General features: G+C 41.6%; 1 protein-coding gene across 1 annotated transcript in view; it reads right to left on the reverse strand.

Annotated features, from left to right (window-relative positions):
- DISC1 (DISC1 scaffold protein) overlaps positions 1–26,467 on the reverse strand; it is a 285,981-nt gene that overhangs the window by 165,009 nt on the left and 94,505 nt on the right. The window contains exons 8-9 of the mRNA XM_072970971.1: positions 25,176–25,278; positions 13,816–14,004 (exon numbers count right to left, since the gene is read on the reverse strand). Coding sequence (XP_072827072.1) covers positions 13,816–14,004; positions 25,176–25,278 — 292 coding nt within the window. The remainder of the gene's footprint in view (positions 1–13,815; positions 14,005–25,175; positions 25,279–26,467) is intronic.

Here is a 26,467-nt window from a genome sequence, read left to right on the forward strand (position 1 = left end):
TGACGTAACACCCGGGCTGCTCATTGTCCATGGAGAGAAGGGGAGGGAGCGGCTGCAGACCCAACGACTTTCCCTGAAAAGCCCACGACGGTTTAAAAGGTCACCCCACTCCGCCTGGCCCCCTTCCAGCCGGGCCGCCCTCCACCCATCACGAAGCCCCGCGACACTCCCGCAAACGGCAGCTTCGGGGGCCCCACACGCCATAAACAGACACTCTCCTTTAGTCCGTGAAATAACAGCAAGCTTGGGAAGAACGAAATTCTGATGGGCAGGAGCTGTTTTTCCTAATGAACCTGTTTAAGAAAATGGGCAATTTAAAAAAAATAAAAAGGGCCAAATACATTGAAGGACTAAACATGAGATGCATCAGACAAAAAAAAGTAAGGCAAATGAGTATGAAACTGCACATTTCTCTCTGCTTCTTTATTTCAATGGTCATGAAAATGTAAAATAGTGCCTTCCATAGATTTACTGTAAAAAGCGAAATTGGCTTATTATGGGCCCAACTGCAGCTCTTCCCCATAGGCTGCATTTGTTTTAAAGGCCAGGCCGAATGAATATTAATGCACAGAGTGGAAACAGAATGCCTTTACTCAGGAAAATCTATGTTGTTGGTTAAATCATTTGCACCCTTAAGCCTTAAGAAGTTTCATAATTGATTCTAAACTGTTAACCTCAACGTGTTATCTTTATAAAGATTTCTTTTCTGGGTCCATTATTAATCATGATAGTGTGTTAATTGCACACACATACACACAACACAAAAACGGGGGAAAAAGATAATAACCATCTTATATAAAGATGAAAAAAACCATCAGGTTCCCTTCCCCCTCCCCACCCCGGCCCCCCCCCAAAAAAATAAAAATGGATGCAGGACAAGGACAATACACAATGAAAAAAAGTATAAAGGCACGAAAAAGGCAAGTTCAATCTCATTATTAGTCAAATATATGCCAAAAGAAAGCATGAATTCAACACCATTTATCATTGTTGTTACACTAAATTTTTTTCTATACTAAATAATTTTTTAAGAAAGAACAACTAGTGTGGTAAAGGACAGATTGATAGTGTCAATTAAACTGGTATAATCCTTTTGAAAGTCAATTCGCAGCATGTATCAAGCCATAAAAATGATTATGCTCTTTGGCCCAGTAATCCCAGTCTCACTTTATCTTCAGAGAGGAATTCATAAAGTGATCATTAAGCACGTCAAAATAAGGAGAGAGTTAAGTAGGTCATGGTATATTGACTCTTGGAATGTTGTAAAGATGATAAACACTAAATTGGAAGCAAAGTTACAAAAAGGAAATGTAAGTGTATGATGTACCGTATATGATGTAAGAGATGTACCGTATATGATGTCAGAGATGAAGCACTGCTTCAGAGCCAGCCAGGTCTGATTCATGTCCCAGCTCTCCACGTCCATCGACAACCCTCCTAGCTCACAAAGCCTCGATTTCAGCCTCAGCAGAATAGGATGATCATTTTTTCTGAACGCACGGCGGTGTGGATTGCGTGATGGAACATTTTCATTACAGTCACACAAGGCTAACGGCAGACAGAACATTCGCTTGTGCCCACACTCTGAGTACAAGTGTATGAAAGGTCTGCATGTGCTCCAGGCACTGGCAGGACACCGAAAATGCAACCAGGGCTCTACTGCAGAAATTGAATGATGGACATTTTTGTTCCATTTTTAGAATGTGTTTTATTCTTTTGTTGTTGTTGTTGTTAATTGATATTTTATTTATTTACTTATTTATTTAACATTTTTATTGAGTTATAGTCAGTTTACAATGCTGTGTCAAATTCCAGTGTAGAGCGCAATTTTTCAGTTATACATGAACATACATATATTGATTGTCACATTTTTTATCACTGTGAGCTACCACAAGATCTTATATGTATTTCCCTGTGTAATCTTGTTTATCTATTCTGCATATGCCTGTCAGTATCTACAAACTGTGTTTTATTCTTATGGAATTTTGCAAAATAAATTAAAAGTTGGGGGAAAAAAAACACTGGAGTAACTCCAGTTTCATAAGCTTCTACTTCAGAGGATCCTTGTGTACTCCATCAGGGAAATTATTTCACCTCCAAAGGTTGATGCAGTCTCCAGATTCCTGACACTGGGGAATTCCAGTGTTGGGGGACCTTCCTGGGGCAGACCTAGAGGTTAGTTTCAGCCCATAATGTCCCTCGATGTCTGAACAAAAATACAGAGTTGAGTGAAGGGCAAACAGACATCTACCAAATTCTAATTTATCTGCCTTGCCGATACAATTGGGACATGCAGACCGAAGTCAAATGCTGGATCAGATGCAAAGTTAAAAAGAGGCTCAAGACTCCAGTCACCTTGTCTCAGCAAGGCCAGGCTTCCTTTCATTAATTATACCCTGAAATCATAATATGTGTGCATTAGATTCTTTCATGGGAAGGGTAATATGATATTGGAAATACATAAAGTATGAAGCAGTCACAGTAACACGTACGAAAAAGAGAGATGTTCAAAATAGGCTGAAAGAGCCAAAAGTTTAACGTCATTTTGGCAAATGGAAAGGGAAAAAATGTTTTGGTTATAATGAAATCTAAAAGCAAAGCAGGCAATCAGTTGTTAACCTGTTATAAAGACTGGATAGTATGATGTTAAAAGACAAATAAAACAGAAACAGCCTAAATGCCCATCAACAGATGACTGGATAAAGAAGATGTGGTATATTTATACAATGGAATACTGTTCAGCCATAAAAACCAAAAACATAATGCCATTTGCAGCAACATGGATGTCCCTGGAGAATGTCATTCTAAGGGAAGTAAGCCAGAAAGAGAAAGAAAAATACCATATGAGATCACTCATATGTGGAATCTAAAAAATAAATACATAAATAAATAAATACAAAACAGAAACAGACTCACAGGCATAGAATACAAACTTGTGGTTGCCAAGGGGGAGGGGGGAAGGAAGGGACAGACTGGGAGTTCGAAATCTGTAGATACTGACAGGCATATGCAGAATAGATAAACAAGATTATACTGTGTAGCACAGGGAAATATATACAAGACCTTGTGGTAGCTCACAGTGAAAAAGAATGTGACAATGAATATATGTGTGTTCATGTATAACTGAAAAATTGTGCACTACAATGGAATTAGACACAACACTGTAAACTGATTATAACTCAATAAAAAATGTTAAAAAATTATTAGCAATAAAAAATATATTAGCAATAAAAAAAAAACAGACAGGGGACCATTCCTTCCTTTCAAAGAATATATTATTACTCAGCCATAAAAAAGGATGAAATAATGCCATTTGCAGCAACATGGATGGACCTAGGGATGATCATATGAAGTGAAATAAGTCAGACAGAGACAAATATCATATGATATCACTTACATGTGGGATCTGAAAAAAAATGATACAAATGAACTTAATTACAAAACAGAAGGAGACTCACAGACACAGAAAACAAACTTATGGTCACCAAAGGGGAAAGGGGAGGGGAAGGATAAATCAGTCGTTTGGGATTAGAGATACACACTACTATATATAAAATAGATAAACAACAAGGTCCTGCTGTATAGCACAGGGAACTATATTCAATAGCTAGTTATGATGTTATATATAACATAATGTTATATATTACACGTATATGTTATATATAATACAGTATGTTATAATGAAAAAGAATATGAAAAGAGTACGTACATACATGTATGTATGAATCACTCTGCTGTACACCAGAAACAAACACAACATTGTAAATCAACTATACTTCAATGAAAAAACAACATATTAAATGCATAACAGCTACAGCTAACGTGTGCAGACGACAAAGGATCCAATAAATACAAGCTGGATAAATACAGTAAAGAGCAAAGGAAGAAAAATCCTGAAAGAACTCATTTTTAAACCTATAAGGATTTAGCTAAAAGATATATGAATAAGAGAACTAAGTCCTACAAATTCTAATTAAGTTCTAATAATCATAACAGTAACGATCTATTTTCAGATCATAACATAATGCTGAAGTTGTTCAGATAACTGAGGGTGGTACCACCGCCACCCAGGGATGTTTAAAAACAGGTGTGGGAGGAAGAGTTGCACAGAAGTCAGTGACGAGGGATATGAAACGTTCTGCAATGCAGGTTTCAGGCCCCTGCAACAAATAATTCCCGCAGCTAACCGAGGCCGATGGGCTCCCTTGTAGAAATCACGGCGTCCCACTTACCATCATCCTTAGCTTAATCTTCAGGAGGGAGTATATGAGTGTGCATGTGTGTGTGCAGACACCAAGGTCATCGAGAGCCCAGAGTCCACATGAAATGTTGAAAGAGACGATATAGGCCCTGGCTGCCAGGAATGATTGCACAAAGCAGGACATCTGTCAAATACCTAAGAGTCACATGTACCCACCCTAGTATATAGAATCAAGTTCCTCCTCCAAACAAATCAGCAGGTCAAACATCTGCCCATTGTAACTAGGTATGAAATACTGTTGAAATCGTCTCTGCTTTCCCACCTAACGGCTACATGACTGAGGTATTGCAAAGGGAGCATGGAGGCAAATGGAGAGAGTGTAAATCAACTATACTTCAATTTTAAAAAGCAAAGGTAGAGACAGGTGGAAAAGGAAGTAACAATAGTAAGGATTACTAAAAAAAAAAATTTCATGATAAAAACAGGGGAAGGAAATCAGAAACAGTGGAGAGCAAGAAAAAAAGGAAGAGAGTTGGAAAGAATTATGGAAATTCAAGATCAAAAGGGACTAGAATAAATGGTGAGTTTATTAGCCACAGGGACTGTCTGGTCATTCTGGACCACAAAGGCAAGCATGGTGCCTGGCCTATTGTAAGGGCTCAGTAAATGCTAATTAAAATGATGGATGGATGGATGGATGGATGGAGGGAAATGAAATGTAGAGATCTGGTTCTACTGTGTCACACATAAAACAACTGGCAAGCAGAGAGAATTCACTCATCAGACCTCACACCGTGATGCTATCTATGCCAGGTGCGACACAGACGATGGCAACCAACAGAACTGAAACTAAGCTGAGCCTCCCTACAGACCGATACAGGCTTTATGCATGGTAGTGGAAGTGCCTCCCAAAAGACGTATTTAATAACAGAGGAAGAAAGTTTATTGCAAATTTCAAGCTTATACAGTCACAGGCAAAAGTGGCTGAAGAGAAATAGCCATACTCATAGTGATGGAGGAATACAGCTGGAAAGAAGAGAACCATGGAGAGACATTAAAAATACACATACGTATTTAATTGAGATCCTGATGATGTAATAAATAGGATGAAACAAAGGTGAATGACCAGAGATGTGAAACCTCAGCCTGCAGAAAAACCTGAGAAAAAGATTTTGAAATTTTTAAAAAGAAGTTTTCCTCCAAAAGTTTGTATTTTTTAAAGGGAACCCTCCTATATGTATTGCTGGTGGGAATGTAATTTGGTGCAGCCACTATGGAAAACAGTAGGGAGATCCCTCAAAAAACTAAAAACAGACTTACCCTATGATCCAGCAATCCCACTCCTGGCCATATATCTGCAGAGAAGTCTAATTCAAAAAGACATATGCACTCCAATGTTCATAGCAGCATCATATACAATAGCCAAGTCATGGAAGCAACCTAAATGTCCATCGACAGATGACTGGATAAAGAAGTTGTGGTATATTTATGCAGTGGAATACTACTCAGCCATAAAAAAGAATGAAATAATGTCATTTGCAGCAACATGGATGGAACTAGAGATCGTCATTCCAAGCAAAGTAAGCCAGAGAGAGAAAGAAAAATGTCATATGATATCACTCACATGTGGAATCAAAAAAAAAAAGAAGAGGACATTAATGAACTCATCTATATATACAGATCAATTGTATTCAAATGTATATAAACTGTATTATTCATGTATATATTAACTAAACAGAGATTTTCAGTTTAGAAAGTCAGACACAAATAAGATATTTGCCATGTAACAATCTAAGTTCCTCCACATACAGAAACTGCAACACTCATCTGGTTCCCAAACATACAGCTCTGGTCACAGTGATGGAGAATGCCACCATCATTCTGGCCCAAAGACAGCCACACTGTCTACCAAGCGGATCTCAGGCAAAGCTCAGCGAAGAGAAGAGACATTTGGTGTGTCTACAGAACATGACCTCTAACCACTTCTGTAAGTTCTAAGTCCATCTTCAAATGATGTCAGATTACCAGATTTCATATTTAAACTCAATTAGCCTGAGCCCTTACTAATTCACATCCATGGCATTATATTTTAATGGAATGTTTCTTAAAATTTGAGAGAACTTTGAATGACTCCTTTAAACATTGGCTGGGAAGTTGGATCTTCTGTGGAAAAGATGGACATCCCCAGAGATCTGATATTTGTGTACAGTTTCACAGTCTATGTCCATGAACTCCTGCTTTCATTACCTATTTTGTCCCTCAGAGGTGGTCTGTAAAGCCATATGTGCCTTTGCATTGGTTATAAATCTGTTCATGAGGACATTCCATTATGTGCTTAAAAAAAATCATCTTTAAGAATTTAACACCACTCTGTGTCCCTGAAAACTTCTTGTTTTAAGCTACTTTTGAGAAGGACTGCTTCACCTGTTTGTTTGATTTGGTTTGGTTTTTGGCTCTGGCTTCTAGGAAGCTGTTAATTACATCATATTCTCAACCCAAATAATTACAACTCATCATTAGCAATTTTCTTCAGTCTTAACTTTTAAACTTAATTTTTATTTGTTAATTTTGTTGTTTATCTTTCTGCTATGTATATATGTATTTTTTCTTCCCCTACCTCCCCAAAAAAGACATATAGATTTTATTCTTCTGTTCTAATTTTTCTTGTAAATTTTATCTAAATATATTGGATAAATGTGGAAAAGGAATGATTGCCTATATTTGCAGAATCTGCAAAGCACACAATCTTTAAACTGTGGCTTCTTCTTAAAGTGACTTATACAAGAAGTTTCACCCATGGACTCTGGAGTTAAAAAAACTAGTAGCTCAGGGGCATATCTGAGGAAATCTTAATTCAAAAAGACACATGTACCCCAGTGTTCACAGCAGCACTACTTACAATAGCCAAGACATGGAAACAGCCTAAATGTCCATCAACAGATGACTAGATAAAGAAGATGTGGGGGGGTGTGTGTGTGTGTGCGTGTGTGTGTGTGTGTAACAGAATACTACTCAGCCATAAAAAAGAAATGAAATAATGCCATGTGCAGCAACATGGATGGACTTGGAGATCACCATACTAAGTGAAGTAAGCCAGAAAGAGAAAAAAAAATACTGTATAATATCACTTATATGTGAAATCTAAAAAAAAAAAAGGCACAAATGAACTTACTTACAAAACAGAGACAGACTCACAGACATAGAAAACAAACTTATGGCTACCAGCGAGTGGGGGTAGTGGGCAGGAAGGGATAAACTGGGAGATCTGCAGATACTAACTACTATATATAAAATACATAAACAGCAAGGTCCTACTGTACAGCACAGGGAACTATATTCAATACCTTATAATAGCCTATCATGAAAAACAATACAAACAGGAATATATGTGTGTATAACTGAATCACTATGCTGTACACCAGAAACTAACACAGCACGAAACCGATTAGACTTCAATTATTAATTAATTAAAAAACTGATATCTCACTAAAGGCCACCATACTCCCTTTTATTAGCTATTTCAATCTCAAAAACTAGATGATAGTCCAAAAATAAGGGCAGGATTGTGTCGGTGTGGACACGTGGCCTTTCTAATCTAAAGCAAGAGGTAAGTGCTAGTTCCAAACTGTAACAGAAAAGTTGACTCCACTTCAACTTTATTGCCCTTAAAAAGTGCCCCTTATCTACCTTCCACGTCGTCCTCACTCGCTGAAAGGCAAATGAGCTTAAGCTGGACACAGCCGACCATCACTCCTAGAAAAAAACACCATTTGACACTCACACTGAGAATCCTTTTACATATTTCACAGGTCCTCTACCCAGGTTCCTGACAGCTCACCGGGCCACAGACCTCACCGGATTTCCGAGCTACAGCTGTAGTGTCTTTTCTACCCGGGCAGCTGGCGGAAAGTGAGAAAATTCATTAACATGCTAATGATGTCCTATTTAAAATTCTAGCCCTGATTATTATGTGATTAAATCCCTCCCCTTGACGTCTGCTTCCTTTATATCTGAGTTACAGTATGAAATCAACAATATTAAGAAAGTACAATACAGATTACCAACTTACACACAAGGGATGGAAAAAGTTATGTAAATCTCAGAGTTGTCTTTTTTTCTGAAAAGCAGACCTAGCAAACTGCAAAAAGTTACTGATTTTTTTTATCCCACTCTCCCTTTAAAAAAAATCATTGAAATCTACAATAATTAAAGGTTTATAGTTAATTTCCATAAGTATTCAGGGGCTGAAAGATAGATTTAGGTTTTCATTCTATTTCACTGCACCTAAATTGCTCAGAATTCAAATATATTCTCCTGAAGTCTTAACCGCATGCAGGGGTTAAAGCACACCCTTTCCTCCCCTTCTTACAGACTGTGTGTCAGTGAGACGAAAGTCAATGGATTCAGTGATGATTTCTGCCTCCTTTGCCTCCTGCATACTTTGGCACATTTCAGTCTTTTTCATCATGCTGTTCTGTCTGCTGACACCCTAATCTGAATATCCGACTCAGACAACTCAAGCATCTTCCATGAAAGACTATCAAACATATCACTGCTTTCATTAAATTGGAAGATGAATTTAAAATTTTTTTTTTAAAAAAGAAGATCTCAGGTCTGGGTCTGTGATCCAAAATAAAGGAAGAAAGAATTCATGTTTCATTTTAACATCTGGCCCCAGTAAATGAATAAATATTTGTGGTACATTTACTGTTTTTAATGACATCACGCTGGCTACTGCAACAAGACAAATGAAACCTAAGGACAATGCTTTCACCTCGAAGGACTTACAGCTGAGCCAGAGACACAAGCTGTAATGACATTGTAAATGCTCAGCAAAGCAAGTTTATCTGTGATGAGTCATTACATGCCCTCTTCCTGTTAGGTAGTCAGATAAGCGAGGGCACCAGGCAGATAAGGTGGAGGACAGGGAGGGTGGTCCAGAAGACGGCTGTATGTCCGCCTTCAGCATAAAGGGGCTTTACTTCCTCTAAATGAGCGCCAGCAAGAAACCGGTTAGAAGCTGACAGCGGCAACTGCGCAGTAGCTACAAGGACCTAACCAGACACGACCCAGTGCTCATTGTAATATAATCAGCATGCGGTTTAGGCCCCGCCCCCGTGGGTTTTTCGTGTGTGCATCATGGGTAAGGACATGTGCAAAGGGGAGGAGCATGACTGAGCACTCCAGGGGCAAGAGCCATCCATCAATCAAGAGACCAACTCTGAGCCGCGGTCTAAGAGGAGGGGCCAAAGACCATTGCTATCTGCCTTACATCAGCCTGCTTCCTGTTCTTAGAGGTGTATTTTCCCTTTGCTAATAATACCTTTAAAATCTTTTGTACACAACACTTCCATCTCCCATCTGAATTCTTATCTTTCAGATAAGACAAGAATTAGGGTCTTTTTCCTTCCCCTTTTGGGGTAACATTCGCATCAGCAAGAATCCTCTGAATGCTACTTCAGACTGCAGATTGTTCCCTAAGACTGCAGATCTCCCCTTCCACTGCAGAAACGGAATCCTGGCTGGACTTGGACAGACACGGGGCTGCATCAGCTGACTTGGAGCAAACTTCGCAGAGCCTGGGTCCCAGACCACCATGGAGCTGAACTGCCTTTTCCTCCTGAATGCTGCATTCTACAACCATTGCTGAAAATCAAAGTCTATTTTGAAAAGCACTACACATCGCTCATTTTTTGAATAGTCTTAATTTTAAATGTTTTTTCTAAGATGAAAAAGGATCAGCTCACGGTAATACATGCATAGGCACACTATTTCTCTGTATTTGCTCTACATTTAAACTTGAGTGGAGAGCTCCTTCTGGATTTTTTTTTTACTTCTTTTTTTGGTGGGGGGAGGGTAATTAGTTTTATTTATTTCTTTAATTTTAGAGGAGGTACTGGGGATTGAACCCAGGACCTTGTGCATGCTAAGCATGCGCTCTACCACTTGAGCTATAACCTCCCCACCACCTTCTGGATTTTTAACTCTCAAAACCCAACCAGTGACAGAATATGGACTTTGGCCTAGCTTTATTACATATCAATAGATAAAAGCTTCAGTTTACTACGGAATTCTTTCTTCCTTTGTCTCCCACAGTCTCATCAACCCAAGATTATTCATTTGGCTCACCCAAAGCCAAATCATCTCAGATGGCTTAAAAATTAGCTTCAGCCTAAAGCACAGGGAAAAGGGTAGCTGACCCAGCAAAATCCAAGCACAAAACAAAAAGAATGCCTTCACTACAGTAATGAGCCATCTGCGATTTAGAATCATCCATGGTAACAATTTCTCATTCCATTGGTTTATGTTTTATTCATCATTTTGAAAATACTCAGTGAAGTGACAATAATGAGATTCAAAAATTACTATATCGCTCTTTTAAAAAAAAAAGAGAGAGAGATTAATGATTTTCAAGGGCTCAAATGTTCAAATGAAAATATCACCGGATTAAATTTGCCCAAATTTGTTTACATCTTCTTTCTTCTCAAATTTAAATTCCTCATTTGGGGCTAAAAACCTTGTGGTGATTACTTATTTCATGCTTTTCATTGCTTATATGTTTTAAAAATTGATAGCAAAAAATTCACTTAAAATGTACAAGGCACATTCTATCGTAATGCAATAAACTGCACTGTGACATCTGGGGGGACATGTCCCCACTTCTCAGGACTACAGTGATATATTAAGGTTCAAATGCAGTCTCTACATATTTGGCAAAAACAAAGCTTTGACCTGCTGAAGTGAGGAAAAAAAAAAAAGGTAAAGTGTTCTGAGTCATTGAGCCAACTTGAAGGTGTCCACCTCAGAAGACACAGTAGGGTTCCTTCTGGGTATATGCCCTGGAATGGGATTCCTGGGTCATATGGAACCCTACTTCAAAGTGACATCTGCACCCCAATGTTCACAGCAGCACTCTTTACAATAGCCTAGACATGGAAACAGCCTAAATGTCCATCAACAGGTGACTGGATAAAGAAGATGTGGTATATCTATACAATGGAATACTACTCAGCCATAAAACCCGACAACATAATGCCATTTGCAGCAACATGGATGTTCCTGGAGAATGTCATTCTAAGTGAAGTAAGCCAGAAAGAGAAAGAAAAATACCATATGAGATCACTCATATGCAGAATCTAAAAAAAAAAAAAAAAACCACCATAAATACAAAACAGAAATAGCCTCATAGACATAGAATACAAACTTATGATTGCCAAGGGGGCGGGGGGTGGGAACGGACAGATTGGGATTTCAAAATGTAGAATAGATAAACAAGATTGTACTGTGTATACTGTATAGCACAGGGAAATATATACAAGATCTTATGGTAGCTCACAGGGAAAAAAATGTGACAATGAATATATATATATATATGTTCATGTATAATTGAAAAATTGTGCTCTACACTGGAATTTGACACAACATTGTAAAATGATTATAAATCAATAAAAATGTTAAAAAAAAAAGATTGCACTGTGTAGCACAGGGAAATACATACAGGATCTTGTGGTAGCTCACAGCGAAAGAGAATGTGACCATGAATGTATGTACGTTCATGTATAACTGAAAAATTGTGCTCTACACTGGAATTTGACACAACATTGTAGAATGACTATAACTCAATAAAAAAAAAAGTTTAAATAAATAAATAAAATAATAAAAAAAAAAAGATGTGGCTGGAAGGATAAAAAAGAACACAGTAGCAGCTGACCGTCCCATCTGTCATTCAAATCACTCTGTAAAGACACCTCTCCCTGCACAACTGACTAAGCCGTCAAAACAAAATTGATTCACAGTGAAAATGACACACTGACTTCTACTAGTTGATTTCCTGTTTATTTGGTTTTCAACACTCATCTTCATGTACTTCAATTTGTAGAGTATTTTCAAATAGCCCTGTTTCAAATCTGGCTACCTAATATCTCCATTCTTGTCTTATTTCTTTTTAAGTAAGCATTCTTTGTAAGTACAGAACTTTATTAGTGTAGATGTCTTTCATCTTCCTAGTAAGCATTTATTCAGGGCCCATGATTTACCATGTATGACCTTTGACTTCTAACAACCTCTAGTTCCCAGGGAAAGTACAACGACGCGTGTACACACAAGCACACGCACATACACACACACACACATATCTCAGGATCTTTATAAGTTACCTCCCTTAATCCGTGCCACTTAACCAGCCCATGATGTGGATAATATTCTTCTCATTTTACTAGTGAGGAAACAGGTGGCAGAATCTCGTGTATTTTAAATCTGAATTTGTTTCTTAAGATTTCATTCTGCATATTAGAAATTGAATCATCAGAAATTCTTTACTATGTTTGTTTTTTAAGAACTAGGTTTTCAAGTTACATTTTTCTATGGGGTGCAACACAAAAGACTATGGTCATTTAAGACATACTGACATTGAACCATGCTGGCCAGATTTATTGAAACAATATCCTTTCCACATTAAATTGCCTTGTTGCATCTGTGAAATATGAATTGACCTTACATGATTCCAACAAGCAAACAAACAAACAAAAACAAAGCATAAATGCAGGACAGACATAGACTCATAGACAGAGAATACAGACTTGTGGTTGCCAGGGGGGCGGAGGGTGGGAAGGGATAGACTGGGATTTCAAAATTGTAGAATAGATAAACAAGATTATACTGAATTGACCTTATATGTATTGATTCTATTCCAAAATCACCCATTCTGTTTCATTATCCCAGATTCCTAACCTCATGCAATTATTGTTATTTTCATTGCTATGGATTTAAAAAAGTTCTGAAATTAGGGGAAGAAAGAAAGAAAGAAAGAAAGAAAGAAAGAAAGAAAGAAAGAAAGAAAGAAAGAAAGAAAGAAAGAAGAAAGAAAGAAAGAAAGAAAGAAAGAAAGAAAGAAAGAAAGAAAGAAAGAAAGAAAGAAAGAAAGGAAGAAAGAAAGAAAGGAAGAAAGAAAGAAAGAAAGAAAGAAAGAAATAGGTTTTTGCTTTATCCATTTGGACTAAACAGGCATCTTCTGAGATTGTCCCCCAAAGTGAAACCTCAAGGTGACCCCACTGGCTCTTAACAACTGGACAGGAAAAGAGCAAAGCCATGTAACTCCTCCCATGAGCACATACTTCGGCTGAGGCACCACTGGCATCTTCTACCTCATTCTTCCTGGGAAAGCAGCTCTCAGAAAAGCCCACACAGAGAACAGCAACTTAATGGTCTTAGTTTTTTCCCAGAGTCAGCCTGCTTTTGTCTGTGATGGTGCAAGCCAGAAGGCTGAGCCAAGGAGCAAAGGGAAGATAATTGTCCAACAGAGAAAATTCTCAAGACCTGTGCCAAGGGGGAGATTGCTCTAAATAATCGCAAGGCCATTAGCAAATCCAGGGTAGAGGAGGGGGAAAGAAACAGAACATGAAAAGCCATCACATGTGATAGCAAAACAAAAGCTGACAAGAAATTCCGCCCCATTTGCCAAGGCTCCTGCCAAAATATCCTCCCGGGAATGTGCTGTGTGGCTCCAGGACACCCTTTGGCAGTGACGTTCACACGAAGCACAGAACATCCGGCCTGGACACACAGTACCGTAAATATCATAAATGTTTCACTGGACGACCGCTGGGATGACTTACCATAGGCAGTTCTCCCGTGGTCCAGTTCTCTTCTCAGTCTGTTGTAATCTTCTTCAACACTTCCCAACTTTTTGACGTTCCTTGAACTCAGCACCGACAGCTTTTGGAGAAGTCCCTCCAGCCCTTCTCTCTCGGATGTTAAGGATCTGATCTCCTCCGTGAGCTCCTTAGCCGTACAGAAATGGTTTCCTGCAGCACATCGCCGGGGAGAAGAGGGGAAAATAAGCGTTACAGCACCCCTACACGGGAAAGATTCAGCAACAGCTAAATGCACTGACGGTGTGGATAAAGGGGGCTGAGCTTGGCAACTGGAACCAGCTGCATGATCAGTCTTCCGTGGAGGAATCGGGAAAAACACTGTCCTCAAGCTGGAAGTCTCTTTAACTCTCGTACATCTCTCTCTCACCTTATCCTTGTTGTGTTCTGTTTTAGGGGTTCCACTGGCTAATCCACATCCTTGGGAAGCATGATGACACAAAAATGTCCCAATAAAACCCAGGGGAACCAAATGATATCGCTCCATTCAAATATCCAAATGTCAAAGAGGTGAAATATTATAGAAGGGTGGAAAGAGACTGGGCCTTGGAGCCAGACTGTAACTCAATAAAATAAAATTTTTAAAAAATAAAAATAAAAAAATAAAGTGTTGAAAGAACCCCCCTCCAAAAAAAAGACCTCAGTTCAAATCCTAATCCCCCATTCCTCAAACTGCATGATCTTGAGCAAAGAAATTAGCATATGGAATTTCAGGGCAAACTTCTAATAAAATATGATCGTGCTAACACCTGCATTATAGAAGTCTGCAAGAATAGACACAAAATTCTAGAAAGCTCTGAGCAACATAGTTGGTGCATTTAATTTAGAAGGATTACAGGCTACAAGGTCAACATACAAAACTCAGTCGTTATACATGAACATACACATATTCATTGTGTAACTGAAAAATTGTGCTCTACACTGAAATTTGACACATTGTAAAATGACTATAACTCAATAAAAAAAAGTTTAAAAAAACAGTCGTATTTCCAAATGTCAGCAAACAATGGGAAGATGATTTTTTTAAAAATTCCATGTACAAGACATTTTAAAACTCAAAATACTTAGGGTAAATTTAAAGAAACTCATGCAAAACCTCTACACAGAAAATCACTGTAAAACTTCCCCAGGAAATTAAAGGAGGATCTGTGTACGGATGAACATCCGCCTTTCCATCCAGCGGCACACATGCCCGCCTGCTGTGCACCAAGGGAGCCACGCTTGGGCCTTCACGTGGGTCTTTTGAAGCACCTGTCAAAACATTTTATTCTACAAATAACACCATTAAAAACTTCTAGATATGCAAATCAAAACTACAATGAGGTATCACCTCACACCAGTCAGAATGGCTATCATTCAAAAATCCACAAATTACAAATGCTGGAGAGGCCGTGGAGAAAAGGGAACCCTCCTACACTGCTGGTGGGAATGCAGGTTGGTGCAGCCACTGTGGAAAACAGTGTGGAGATTCCTCAAAAGACTAGGAATAGACTTACCATATAACCCAGGAATCCCACTCCTGGGCTTATATCCAGAAGGAACCCTACTTCAGGATGACACCTGCACCCCATTGTTCATAGAAGCACTCTTTACAATAGCCAAGACATGGAGACAGCCTAATCATCCATCGACAGATGACTGGATAAAGAAGATGTGGTATATATTTATACAATGGAATACTACTCAGCCATAAAAACCGACAACATAACGCCATTTGCAGCAACATGGATGCTCCTGGAGAATGTCATTCTAAGTGAAGTTAGCCAGAAAGAGAAAGAAAAATACCACATGAGATTGCTCATATATGGAATCTAAAAACAAACAAACAAACAAACAAAGCATAAATACAAAATAGAAACAGACTCACAGACATAGAATACAAACTTGTGGTTGCCAAGGGGGCGGGGGGTGGGAAGGGATAGATGGGATTTCAAAATTGCAGAGTAGATAAACAAGATTATACTGTACAGCACAGGGAAATATACAGAAGATCTTATGGTAGCTCACAGAGAAAAAAATGTGACAATGAATATATATATGTCCATGTATAACTGAAAAATTGTGCTCTACACTGGAATTTGACACAACATTGTAAAATGATTATAAATCAATAAAAAATGTTAAAAAATATCTCTAGATAAAGAAAAAAAAACCAACCCCTAGGTGTATGCCAAAGCCAAAACTGACCTTACCTGTCCTGCTCCTTCTAACGACATCCTCGACATCTCTGAATTTAATTATTGACCCTTCTCTACCTCCCAGTATCTAGAGCTCATTTTTTGAGGTCAGTACTTGAGAGTCTGATTTTATAGGTCGCAGAGCTCTCGGTGTATGAAATCTCACTTAGGTTTCCCACTAATCCAGGACGTGACTGTCCTTGGTCTCCAGTGGAAGAAACTGAGACCCAGAGGGTGACCTTCCCCAGGTCATGAGGCTTTGGAGTTTGAAGATCTCATGTAAGAGTAGTGAACTTGAACTTGGTTTTTCCAACTTCAGGTTAGGTGCTTACCCTGCCAAATACAGCTCAATAAGGGACTTGGCCAAAACGTGGCCACAAATCACCCATAAAGGGAGGGAGCACCAGGAAGGCTGGGGGCGGATCTCGCGCTCAGATGGGCAGTTTCACCCCATCAGGCCTCACCACGACTTTCTCCCCGGGGGGAAAGCACACACACCATCCTCGCTGGGCCACAGACCTCCCCCTTTGTGACAATCCTCCTAAAATTACCCTCTTCCACCCACCCGAATTTGGGCCCTACTTCTTTATGACAGAAAGAGAAATAAAGCCAGTGTTGAACATAACCAGAATAACGCGCAAATAACAGAGTCCTGCTTCTCTTCTCTGGCAGGACGCCAGATCCTTCCAGGAAGCAAAACAATAACTTCTGTAACAATTCGCCCAAAATAGCCAGGACCTGATTAAGAACTGACCGCTTCTTTAATTTGCGTCCCTACACCCAACTTAGGACAAACCAGAGAAAGCCAGATATGCCCCTTAGGCAATCACATAGGATGCTCCGGGCACCCACCTCCAGCTTCTCCCAGCCAACAGCCTCCAGTCACACCTGGAACCTTCCATTCCCCCCTCACCAAGTCTCCCTTTCCTCTGCCTGCCTTGGAGCCACCGCCAAAGCACAGATGATGGTGGTAGAGCCCCTTGCTTTAGTCAGTCTGAACAATACCCTTTCCTTCTCCTCATCTGGAGCTTCTCAGCTCCCCCAGCCACTGATCTAAACCATGAAATTTTTGAGAGAGAAGGAAATATTTTGCACTTATCTAGGAAAATCTAGTTCATTTCTAAGAAACTTCTCATTTCCCTCCAAATCATCAACTAAGAAAGAAGATTTCAGGCTGCCATCTAGACACATTTGTCTCTAATTCATGTGTGTTAAGTGTAGATAATTGTTATTCTCTATAAAGGCAGAGTCAAATCAGATAGAACCATCTTTAAAAAAAGAAAAACTGGCTTGGAATATCTTGACATGCTGTTTAAGAATAAATGATTTCAAAACATAAGCAGAAGACCTAAGCAGACATTTCTCCAAAGAAGACGTACAGATGGCCAATAGGCACATGAAAAGATGTTCAATATAGCTAATTAGCAGAGAAATGCAAATCAAAACTACAGCGAGATATCACCTCACACCAGTCAGAATGGTCATCGTTCAAAAGTCTACAAACAATAAATGCTGGAGAGGGTGTAGAGAAAAGGGAACCCTCCTACGTTGTTGGTGGGAATGTAAATTGGTGCAGCCACCATGGAAAAACAGTACTGAGATTCCTTAAGAAAACTAAGATAGACTTACCATATGATCCAACAATCTCACTCCTGGGCATATACTTGGAGAAAACTCTCATTTAAAAAAGATACCTGCACCCCAGTGTTCATAGCAGCACTATTTACAATAGCAAAGACATGGAAGCAACCTAAATGTCCATCAACAGATGACTCGATAAAGAAGATGTGAGACAGACAGATACACACACACACACACACATACACACACACACAGTGGAATACTGTTCAACCATAGAAAAGAATGAAATAATCCCATTTGCAGCAACATGGACGGACCTGGAGATCATCATACTAAGTGAAGTAAGTCAGACAGAGAAAGACAAATACCATATGATATCACTTACATGTGGAATCTAAAAAAATGACACAAATGAACTTATTTATGAAACAGAGACAGACTCACAGACGTAGAGAACAAATTTATGGTTACCAAAGGGGAAAGAGGGGAAGGGATAAATTAGGAGTTTAGGATTAGCAGATATTAACTACTATATATAAAGCAGATAAACAAAAAGATCCTACTATGTAGCACAGGGAACTGTATTCAATATACTGTAATAGCCTGTAATGAAAAAGTATGAAAAAGAATATGTGTGTATATATATGTATAACTGAATCACTATGCTGTACACCAAAACCTAACACAACGTTGTAAATCAACATGCTTCAATTTAAAAAAGGGTAAATGATTATTTGAACTGTTAATAGGAGGCAGGTGGGAAAGAAAATATGCCACAAACTGAGAGGAAACTCACATGAAATACGGATATAACAGATTCTGAGGACCAGAAATCAACAAATGAGGGCTCGTTTTTTAAAAAACAATTATTCTTACTGTCTCCTGAGTACCAGACATTAGGCAAAGCCCAAGGGAAAAAAAAAAAAAACAAAAAAAAGCAAAATGACTCAACAGAGAGACCAGATCAATAAAGGTGGATGACTCCAGTAGGGCAGGGCTGGAACCAGGAAGGCATGCGTCACGTCAACACTGGAAAGTTTCAGAGGCAGGCAGCAGAGGGCCTTGATGCTGGCTAGGGGCAGGCAAAGGTCAGACACGTGCAAAGTGAAGATGGGACACTAGGCAGTTACAGAGCTCGGACGGAGGCAGAGCCCGGTTCCAGGAGCCTGAGCCCCGGCCCGGACCGTGTCTCAGCTACACTGCGGACCCTGAGTCCACGGCGGGAGGCCGACGGCGGGCAGGAAGGATGCTTGTTGCTGAGTCACAGGCGTGGGTTCCCGCCACTTAAACGTCTCCTGCTTCTGGGAACCAGAGGCGGGTTGAAGAGGCCACGGCTATGAAAGGCGGGCAGAGGGGGGACCCAGGCTAAGCTCCAGGCACGAGCCTTCATCACTGGAGGTCAAAGGGTGCAGCACAGTTCTAGGGGAGAGAGGCCCCTGCTTCTGATGGTGAGATCTTAACCACTGAGCCTGGGGCAGCCACACCCACCACACTCTCTAGAGGACACTAAGCCAGTCCCCGAGCTCTGTCCCCGAGCTCTGTCCCCAGCAGCCCTCGCCCAACCCACCCATCCTGGGGCGGAGGGCAAAGCTGTCAGTGAGGGCAGCAGAGAGGCAAGGAGCCCTTGTCCAGGCAGGGTCCCCCTTCCTGGAGCACCTGGGGGGATCTTCGCTCTCACTTCCTTTCCAGGCGGCCACTCAACAAGGTGGGCCTGGGGCTGCCTCTTGGGGAAAGAGGCCTCTCAACTTCCACCCAGAAAATCCTCGGTGAGGCCCAGGGGAAAGGGGCCTGAGTGGGCAGCTAGACCACACCTGCTCCAGGCCCCGGGCAGATGCTCACCTCCTGGGCTCAGTTTACCCGGCAGGACCCAGCCGTGACAGTGACCAGGCCTGCAGGGCTCAGGTTAGCACCCAGTCTGGGGACGGGACACCGCAGGGCTCCACGCTTTTAGTATCAGTGCTGAAAACCAAATGGACAAACAAATCTTCACCATCAACAAGTAGCCCAGCCTAGCACAGCAGGCAGGGGGCTGCACAGGCATTTGGGGCCAAAGCCACTTTGTGATAAGGGGTGTAGATGCCACCACAGCCCTCTGCTACAGGTACATAAGCCAGGAACCCGCAGCAGGGAGTGACAGCCAGTCAAGGGCTCACCTCCCGGCCAAACCTCCTCCCACTCAGATGCAAGGCTGCCAATTGCTAGCTCATTCTATGCAAGGAGCTCTCACTTGCATATTGATTATTCATTTATCAGTATAATAATGCACCATATTATCCTAATTCACGACCTCACTTAATTCTTACAGCACACTAATGTAATAGTGTTGCTATTACCCTCATTTTACAGATGGGAAAAAAACAAGATTTTCAAAGATTAAATAATTTGCCCAAAGTCACCCAGCCAGGTAATGATGAAGCCAGACTTGAATACAGACCTCTCAGATCCCATAGCCAAAGCTCCATCTGCTACACAGTATGACCTCTGGTCTCCAGAACTGAGAGATGTGGGGGCCCCCGGTCAGCTCCTCATTCTAAGCCACTATGCATAGAGCTGGGGGTCTCCTTCTGGTGATGAAAGATGTGTGAGTGCTTTCAACTGAGCCGTTCTCTGCCAGACATCACAAGAGTTAAGGCAGAAACAGAGAAGGGCAAGAAAAGAGAGGAGTAAGATACAGTTGAGTCAAGATTTGTGTAGGCTGATGAAGACAAGGGAGAAATCTAGGGTCCCTGGAGTATTTGAAAGCCACCTGAGCAGCGGCGAAGTGGACTGGTAGTTGCTTGGAGAATCCACTGTGTGTATTACAGAACAAAGCTGGAGGACCATCGCTTCTGATGTGTCACCAGCATCTGTGTTCTTATCTCGATGACTTATACTTGGAAAGAAGCGATGGGCTTTCTAGATTATTTTTCCTAGTTTTTAGACTACCACATTCAGCTGGCTACATAAATACCACCTAGCTCTTCTAAGCACCTGCAGAAGATTTCAAATGCTAACCTTCTTTTCTTCTTTTTTCTTCTTTTTTTTTATTGAAGTATATAGTCAGTTACAATGTGTCAATTTCTGGTGTACAGCATCATGTCCCAGTCGTGTATGTGTACATATACATATATATTCATTTTCATAGACTTTTTCATTGTAAGTTACTACAAGATATTGAATACAGTTCCCTGTGCTCTACAGAAGAAATTTGTTTTTTATCTATTATTATATATAGTACTTACTATTTGCAAATCTCAAACTCCCAAATTTATCCCTCCCCACCGCCTTTCCCCTGGTAGCCATAAGGTTGTTTACTGTGTCTGCGAGTCTGTTTCTGTTTTGTAGATGAGTTCATAGTGTCTTCTTTCTTCTCTTTTTAAGATTCCACGCATGAGTGATCTTTTCTTCCTTTTTTATTGCCAGGATCTTAAAGTCAGTGAGTCCCAGTCCCCAGACATTCCCGCCTCTACCCCACCGTGTACCCGCCGCCTGACTGAGCTTCCTCAAGTCTGGCTTTGGTCATGCCTTTGCTTTGCTTAAACATAAATTATAACAGCTCCCCAATACTTTTATCCTTAGCCTGCAGAACAGAGCCCCGGACATCCGGTCCTAACCAAGGATAACAAGCCCCTTCCTACAACAACACGGATTCTATCCCAGCATCAATCTAGACGACCCTTCCTCCCCAGACAGAACCGTGGTCTCCTCCACAAACAGGCCAGGCATATCCATTCTATTCCACATCTACCACAAAAGGAGGAATGGTGTCCTGTCTGGAGCTGCACCCTCAGGACCGAGAGCCAGGCCTGGTGCTTAGTAGGTGCCTGATGCCACTCTCTGTCCCTGAAAAACTTTCTGCCCCCATCGTTAGTTTGCAGAACCCTACAGACTCCTAGGTCGCTGTGGCACATTGTAAAACACTGCCCCCAAACTCTTGGCACACCTCCCACTTGTCCCCTGTGTCCCTTTCCCTTGAGTCAGGGCCCCAGGACTGCTCGACCAATAAAATAAAACAGCAGCTGGGATGGTTTCAAAAACTGTGCCCATCAGGTTCTTTAATGCTCCTCCCTTGGGGTGGGATCTGTCCTCCCTCTCGCTGAGTGTGGGCTGCACTTAGGATGCTCGGCTGGTCACCAAGCCAGAGGTGACTGGGAGCCTTTGGAAATGAAGGCCCGACAAACCCAGGGTCTTTGGTCTTCTTTGCCTTCACTCTCAGATCACCTGCTCTGGGGGGCATCAGCCACCATGGCCTGAGCTGCCCATGGCCTGGCCTACGTGGCTACTGAGCCCTTCCACCGACAGCCACGTGAAAGAGCTTGGAAGCAGATCTTTCAGGCCCCATGATGCCTTCAGGCCCCACATCTCGCAGCACCTCCTCGAGATCCTGAGCTAGAATCGCCCAGCTAAGCTGCTTCTGGGTTCCTAACTTTCACAAACTGTGCGCTATAATAAACATTTGTTATTTCAAGTTACTAAGATTTGGGATAATGTATCACTTACTAAAAGAGACTCCTGCCAGTTTCTCGGTCCAGGCTTTAAGAAATAAGAAACTTACATGCCCTGTCTCTTGGGACACTCCCTCTTAGAACCTAGCAGCCATGTTGTAAGGGAGCCAAGCTGCCTATCACGAGGCTCACCTGGACAGGAACCGACAGACAGACAGACCAACCTGCTAGTCATGAGCTCCCCTACAGCTGCCCCTGCCCAGCCCTGCCCAGCCCTAACTGCAGATTCACGAGCAAAATAAATGACTGGGGATGTTTTAAGTCACTGAGTCTCGAAGTGGTTTATTCCGCAGCGATCAGTAATGAGAACAGATTTTGGCGTCTGGAAGTGGAGTGCTGCTGTAACAAACCCCTAAAGTCGGAGGCACTGACTTGGGGACCAGGTGGCGGGCGGAAGGCTAACAGGGCACAGCAAAGGCTGAAAGGAAAGGAAGAAAACATTATCGGAAGCTGGAGGAAACGGGAGCCCTGGCATATAGTGACAGAAAGTCTGGTGACATTACCAATGAGGTAACACAGAAAAGAGTTCCTGATGAAGCTAATTAAACAGGCAAGGAGGTTTCCAGGCAGAATACAGGCGTGCCAGCCAGTGCTTCTGATCACTGCCTGTGACAAAGTGCAAGAAAAGAGAGATGAGCTAAAGAACATACTGGTTAACAGAAAGGAGCTTGGACTTGCTGGGCTTGAAAATAAAACTATTTCTCGTCCCCCGTCTCCGCAGGGAGCCAGTGATTCTCAAGTTAAGAAAAGGCCTCATTGGGAGTTCGAGATTTGCAGAAACTGACTGGTATATACAAAACGGATAAATAAGTTTATACTGTATAGTGCAGGGAACTTGTAGTTGCTCGCGGTGAAAAAGAATATGAAAACGCACGTATGTATGTCCATGTATGACTGAAGCAGTGTGCTGTACGCCAGAAATTGACACGTTTAAACTGACTAGACTTCAATAAAAAAATGAATTAAGTAAATAAAATAAATTTTCTCAACTAGCAGCCTCTCAAGGGACAAAAAAAAAGGCCTCAGTCCAAAGAAGAAATTCAGGATGGAAGTGCTAAGACAGGGAATCGTAGAAATGTTCAGACAGACGGAAGGCCCTCTGAGAACCTAAGGGCATCCCTTAAGCGCCTCTCCATTCAATAGGGCTTCTCAGCATCTCAAGGGCGTTGGCCCAGCGTCCTCACAGAGAGCCCCAGGGAGAGAAAGGCCTCTCTTGGAGAGGTTTGTTGCGGCTTCTGTCTAATGGAGTGAGGGTTGCCACACTGCAGGCAATAAAATAGTCCCATGAGGATCCTAAGGGAAGCGCCTTTTCCATCCGCAGCCCCGCCCTGCTGCGGAGTCCAGCTCAAGAGAAAAGTCAAATCACATTAGGTGCAGAAGATGTGAAGTAAGGATGAGCAGGAGGAGGAGAGCCCACTGACCAAAAGGTCCGTTCACTAAGGGGCTCCAGAGTCATCAGGAAGGGGAGGGTACAGCTCAGTGGCAGAGCGCATGCCTAGCATGCATAAGGTCCTGGGTTCAATCCTCAGTACCTCCATTTGAAAAAAAAAAAAAAGAGTGATCAGGAAATAGGGGGTTGGCTGGTGAGTTCCCATCCCCATTAACTCAGGTGCTCTGTCATCTGATTAGGCCCCACTGATTTCCCAGCCGATCTACCCGGGCCCCATATGCAATACACCACCTTAAGAATTTTCCCTGGGATTCTAAAAAGGGATGATTCACATTAGAGGGAGGGTTTTTCTGCTGCCTGAATGATACATCTCCTCCCTTGGGCTTAATAGAGACACATCCACCTGTATCCCTGGGAAAGACAGACTGATTAAGGAAGGCAAAAACCCTAACTCAGAAGCAAGATTGTGTTCAATCTTCTTTTTTTTCTCCTAGCAAATGGGGCCATAATTCCAACTAAATGGCACGTGAAGCTGTTAAGAGCCAAGCCCTACATTCACATCGCAGTGTTCCACGGGTTGTAAATAACACGTGTGACTGCGCCAGGAACCAAATTGCTCGTTAGCTGCCAACATTAGTTGTTTAATGGTCTGAAGAGCAGAAGCTGCCAATTATTGTATCCCTCCTTAAAATGCCATTTAAAACCCATACATGTAATTATTATACCTTTTCATTACATTTTTATGATTCTTCTGACACTGATGAGCTGTGGATTCATTCAACCTATAAAACTCAGACTACCTGGAGGATGTCATTACCTAACTGGGTTAAAAATCCATGTATCACACCTGGACTGTAGTCCCTGGTCTAGCACCACTTAGCCAGTTGAGTGAACGTAACCAAAGGACATACCCCGGGCCCTCAATCTCCCCATCTGTTCCTTGAGCTCAGTCTCTCGCTCACCTACCTAATAGAGCTGATATGAAAAATAAAATAAAATAAAATAAGGAATAAGATAGAATAAAATAAAACAGAATGGAATAGAATAGAATACAGAATAAGAATAAAATAAGATAACAAATGCAGAAGAATGTTCAAAAGTACTATTCAAACGATAGGATAAGACACTATTTTCAAAGACTCGTATTTTCCACCTACTAATTAATGGAAAATATATCCTTTAAGAACTACCAGATTAAGGAAGGATAATGATCCACTGAGAAGCCTCCAAAAATTTACAATCTGTGATGAGACTGTTACACCAAGTAGGTCAGTTTGTCTCCTGTTTTCATTCTTTCCCCCATAGGAAGGGGCTGATCACATCCAATAACCCTCACTGAGCATCTACAGACATGTAACATAGAAACATCAGCCTGAATTACACGGCAAAGTACATCTAGTCTCGAAACTCTTAAAAGAAGCAGGAACTGGAAGTCCAAAATATGGTACCTACACAAACAATATATATTGTATTACGCACGCATATGTATTTTGAAGAGTGCTATCCATCCCTTACAAGGAAACCATGCTGCCCATCTATTCTGTGGGTTACAGCAAAACTCCCCAGAAAGGCTTTGAGCTGTCAAGTATGACAGAAGCTACAGGCAGAATGTTAACCAAGGACAAGACACGGATGTGGTGGTTGTCATCATTCCACTCCAACCACCTCCCTGTCCCCTCTGTTTCCAGGTACCTGCTATGGCAAGCATTTTGGCTTCCAGCAACGCCGGCATTTGGATTTCAATGTCATTAAGCTTCTTCCTCAGAGTGCTGCAGAGTCTCTCGCTCATACACACCTGGAGGGAGAGAGACAGGCACGTGTCATCACTTACTCAGGTGGAAGTCGGCGGGCAACAGAGCACCAGGTCAGAGATTCCTGGGTTTATAAGTAATGCAGCAGGGTGGTAACGAATGACTGCAGGAGAGTTCTAGAAAAGCAAGCAAGGCATTAAGGAAGGAGGGAAAGAAGGAAGGGAGGGAGGGAAGGAGGGAACGAAAGAAAGGAGGACTAAGTAGAGCAGGCACTGACACAGTCCAAGCATAGGTCCTGCACCTTTAACACACCTGAACACAAAACTGAGATGAGCCATGTGACAGGGAAGAACAAATCTGACTCCATATTAGATCTGTTCCTTTGGCTCTAACCCTGTGCTCTGTCCCCTGTGCTGAGTCATGCTGGTTCTGCACCTTTTGTAAAAGAACCTTGCCTAGAGCCTGAAATAGCCCATTCTCAAGGCCCTGACCTTTAAGAGTATAACTCTTTTCCATTCACATAAAGATAAAAAGTTGCAGAACAGAGAATAACATTTGTCTTGTGGGAGGTTCACAGGGGCACCATGACCTGACCCACGCGGACAGCGGCAAGAACAAAGGATTCCGACACCACGAAGTTTGCAACAACCAACCACACCCCCTCCCCTTTTTAGTATAAAAGGAGCCTGAATTCTGACTTGCGGAAGATGGTTCTCCGGGACATTAGCCCCCATCTTCTTGATCTGCCAGCTTTCCGAATAAAGTCATTATTCCTTGCCCCAACACCTCATCTCCCAATTTATCGAGACTCCATTACACTCGCACAACAGAGGGCAATCGCAAACTACAATAACTTCAGCGCTCTGTCCCATCTTGCACCCTTACTCCATCCTTCTGAAATACTCTTGAATTGCTCTCATCTCTGCTGGCTCAGTGCACTCGCACCCCTCAGGGCTCTGCTCTGAGAATGAAGACCTCGACTTTACCTGCAGAAAAACAGCAACCCCTCAGCCCTCCGGCCCCTTCCACCTTTACCCTGCCTCCCTCTCCAGCTGACACACTATTTGTTTTTATTCCTTCATTTTCCTACTTTCTCTCTCCGCTAGAACACAAGCTCTAGGAGAGTGGGGATTTCGTTCTGTGTCCGGCACAGAGTAGGCAGCAAAGTAGGGTGAGATCAAGGGCAGAGCATTACTGGTCAATGTTGTCTAATAAAACTTGAGAGTGAAGGGA

The sequence above is a fragment of the Vicugna pacos genome, chromosome 11 (genome assembly GCF_048564905.1).
Source record: "Vicugna pacos chromosome 11, VicPac4, whole genome shotgun sequence".
Taxonomy (NCBI): Eukaryota; Metazoa; Chordata; class Mammalia; order Artiodactyla; family Camelidae; genus Vicugna; species Vicugna pacos.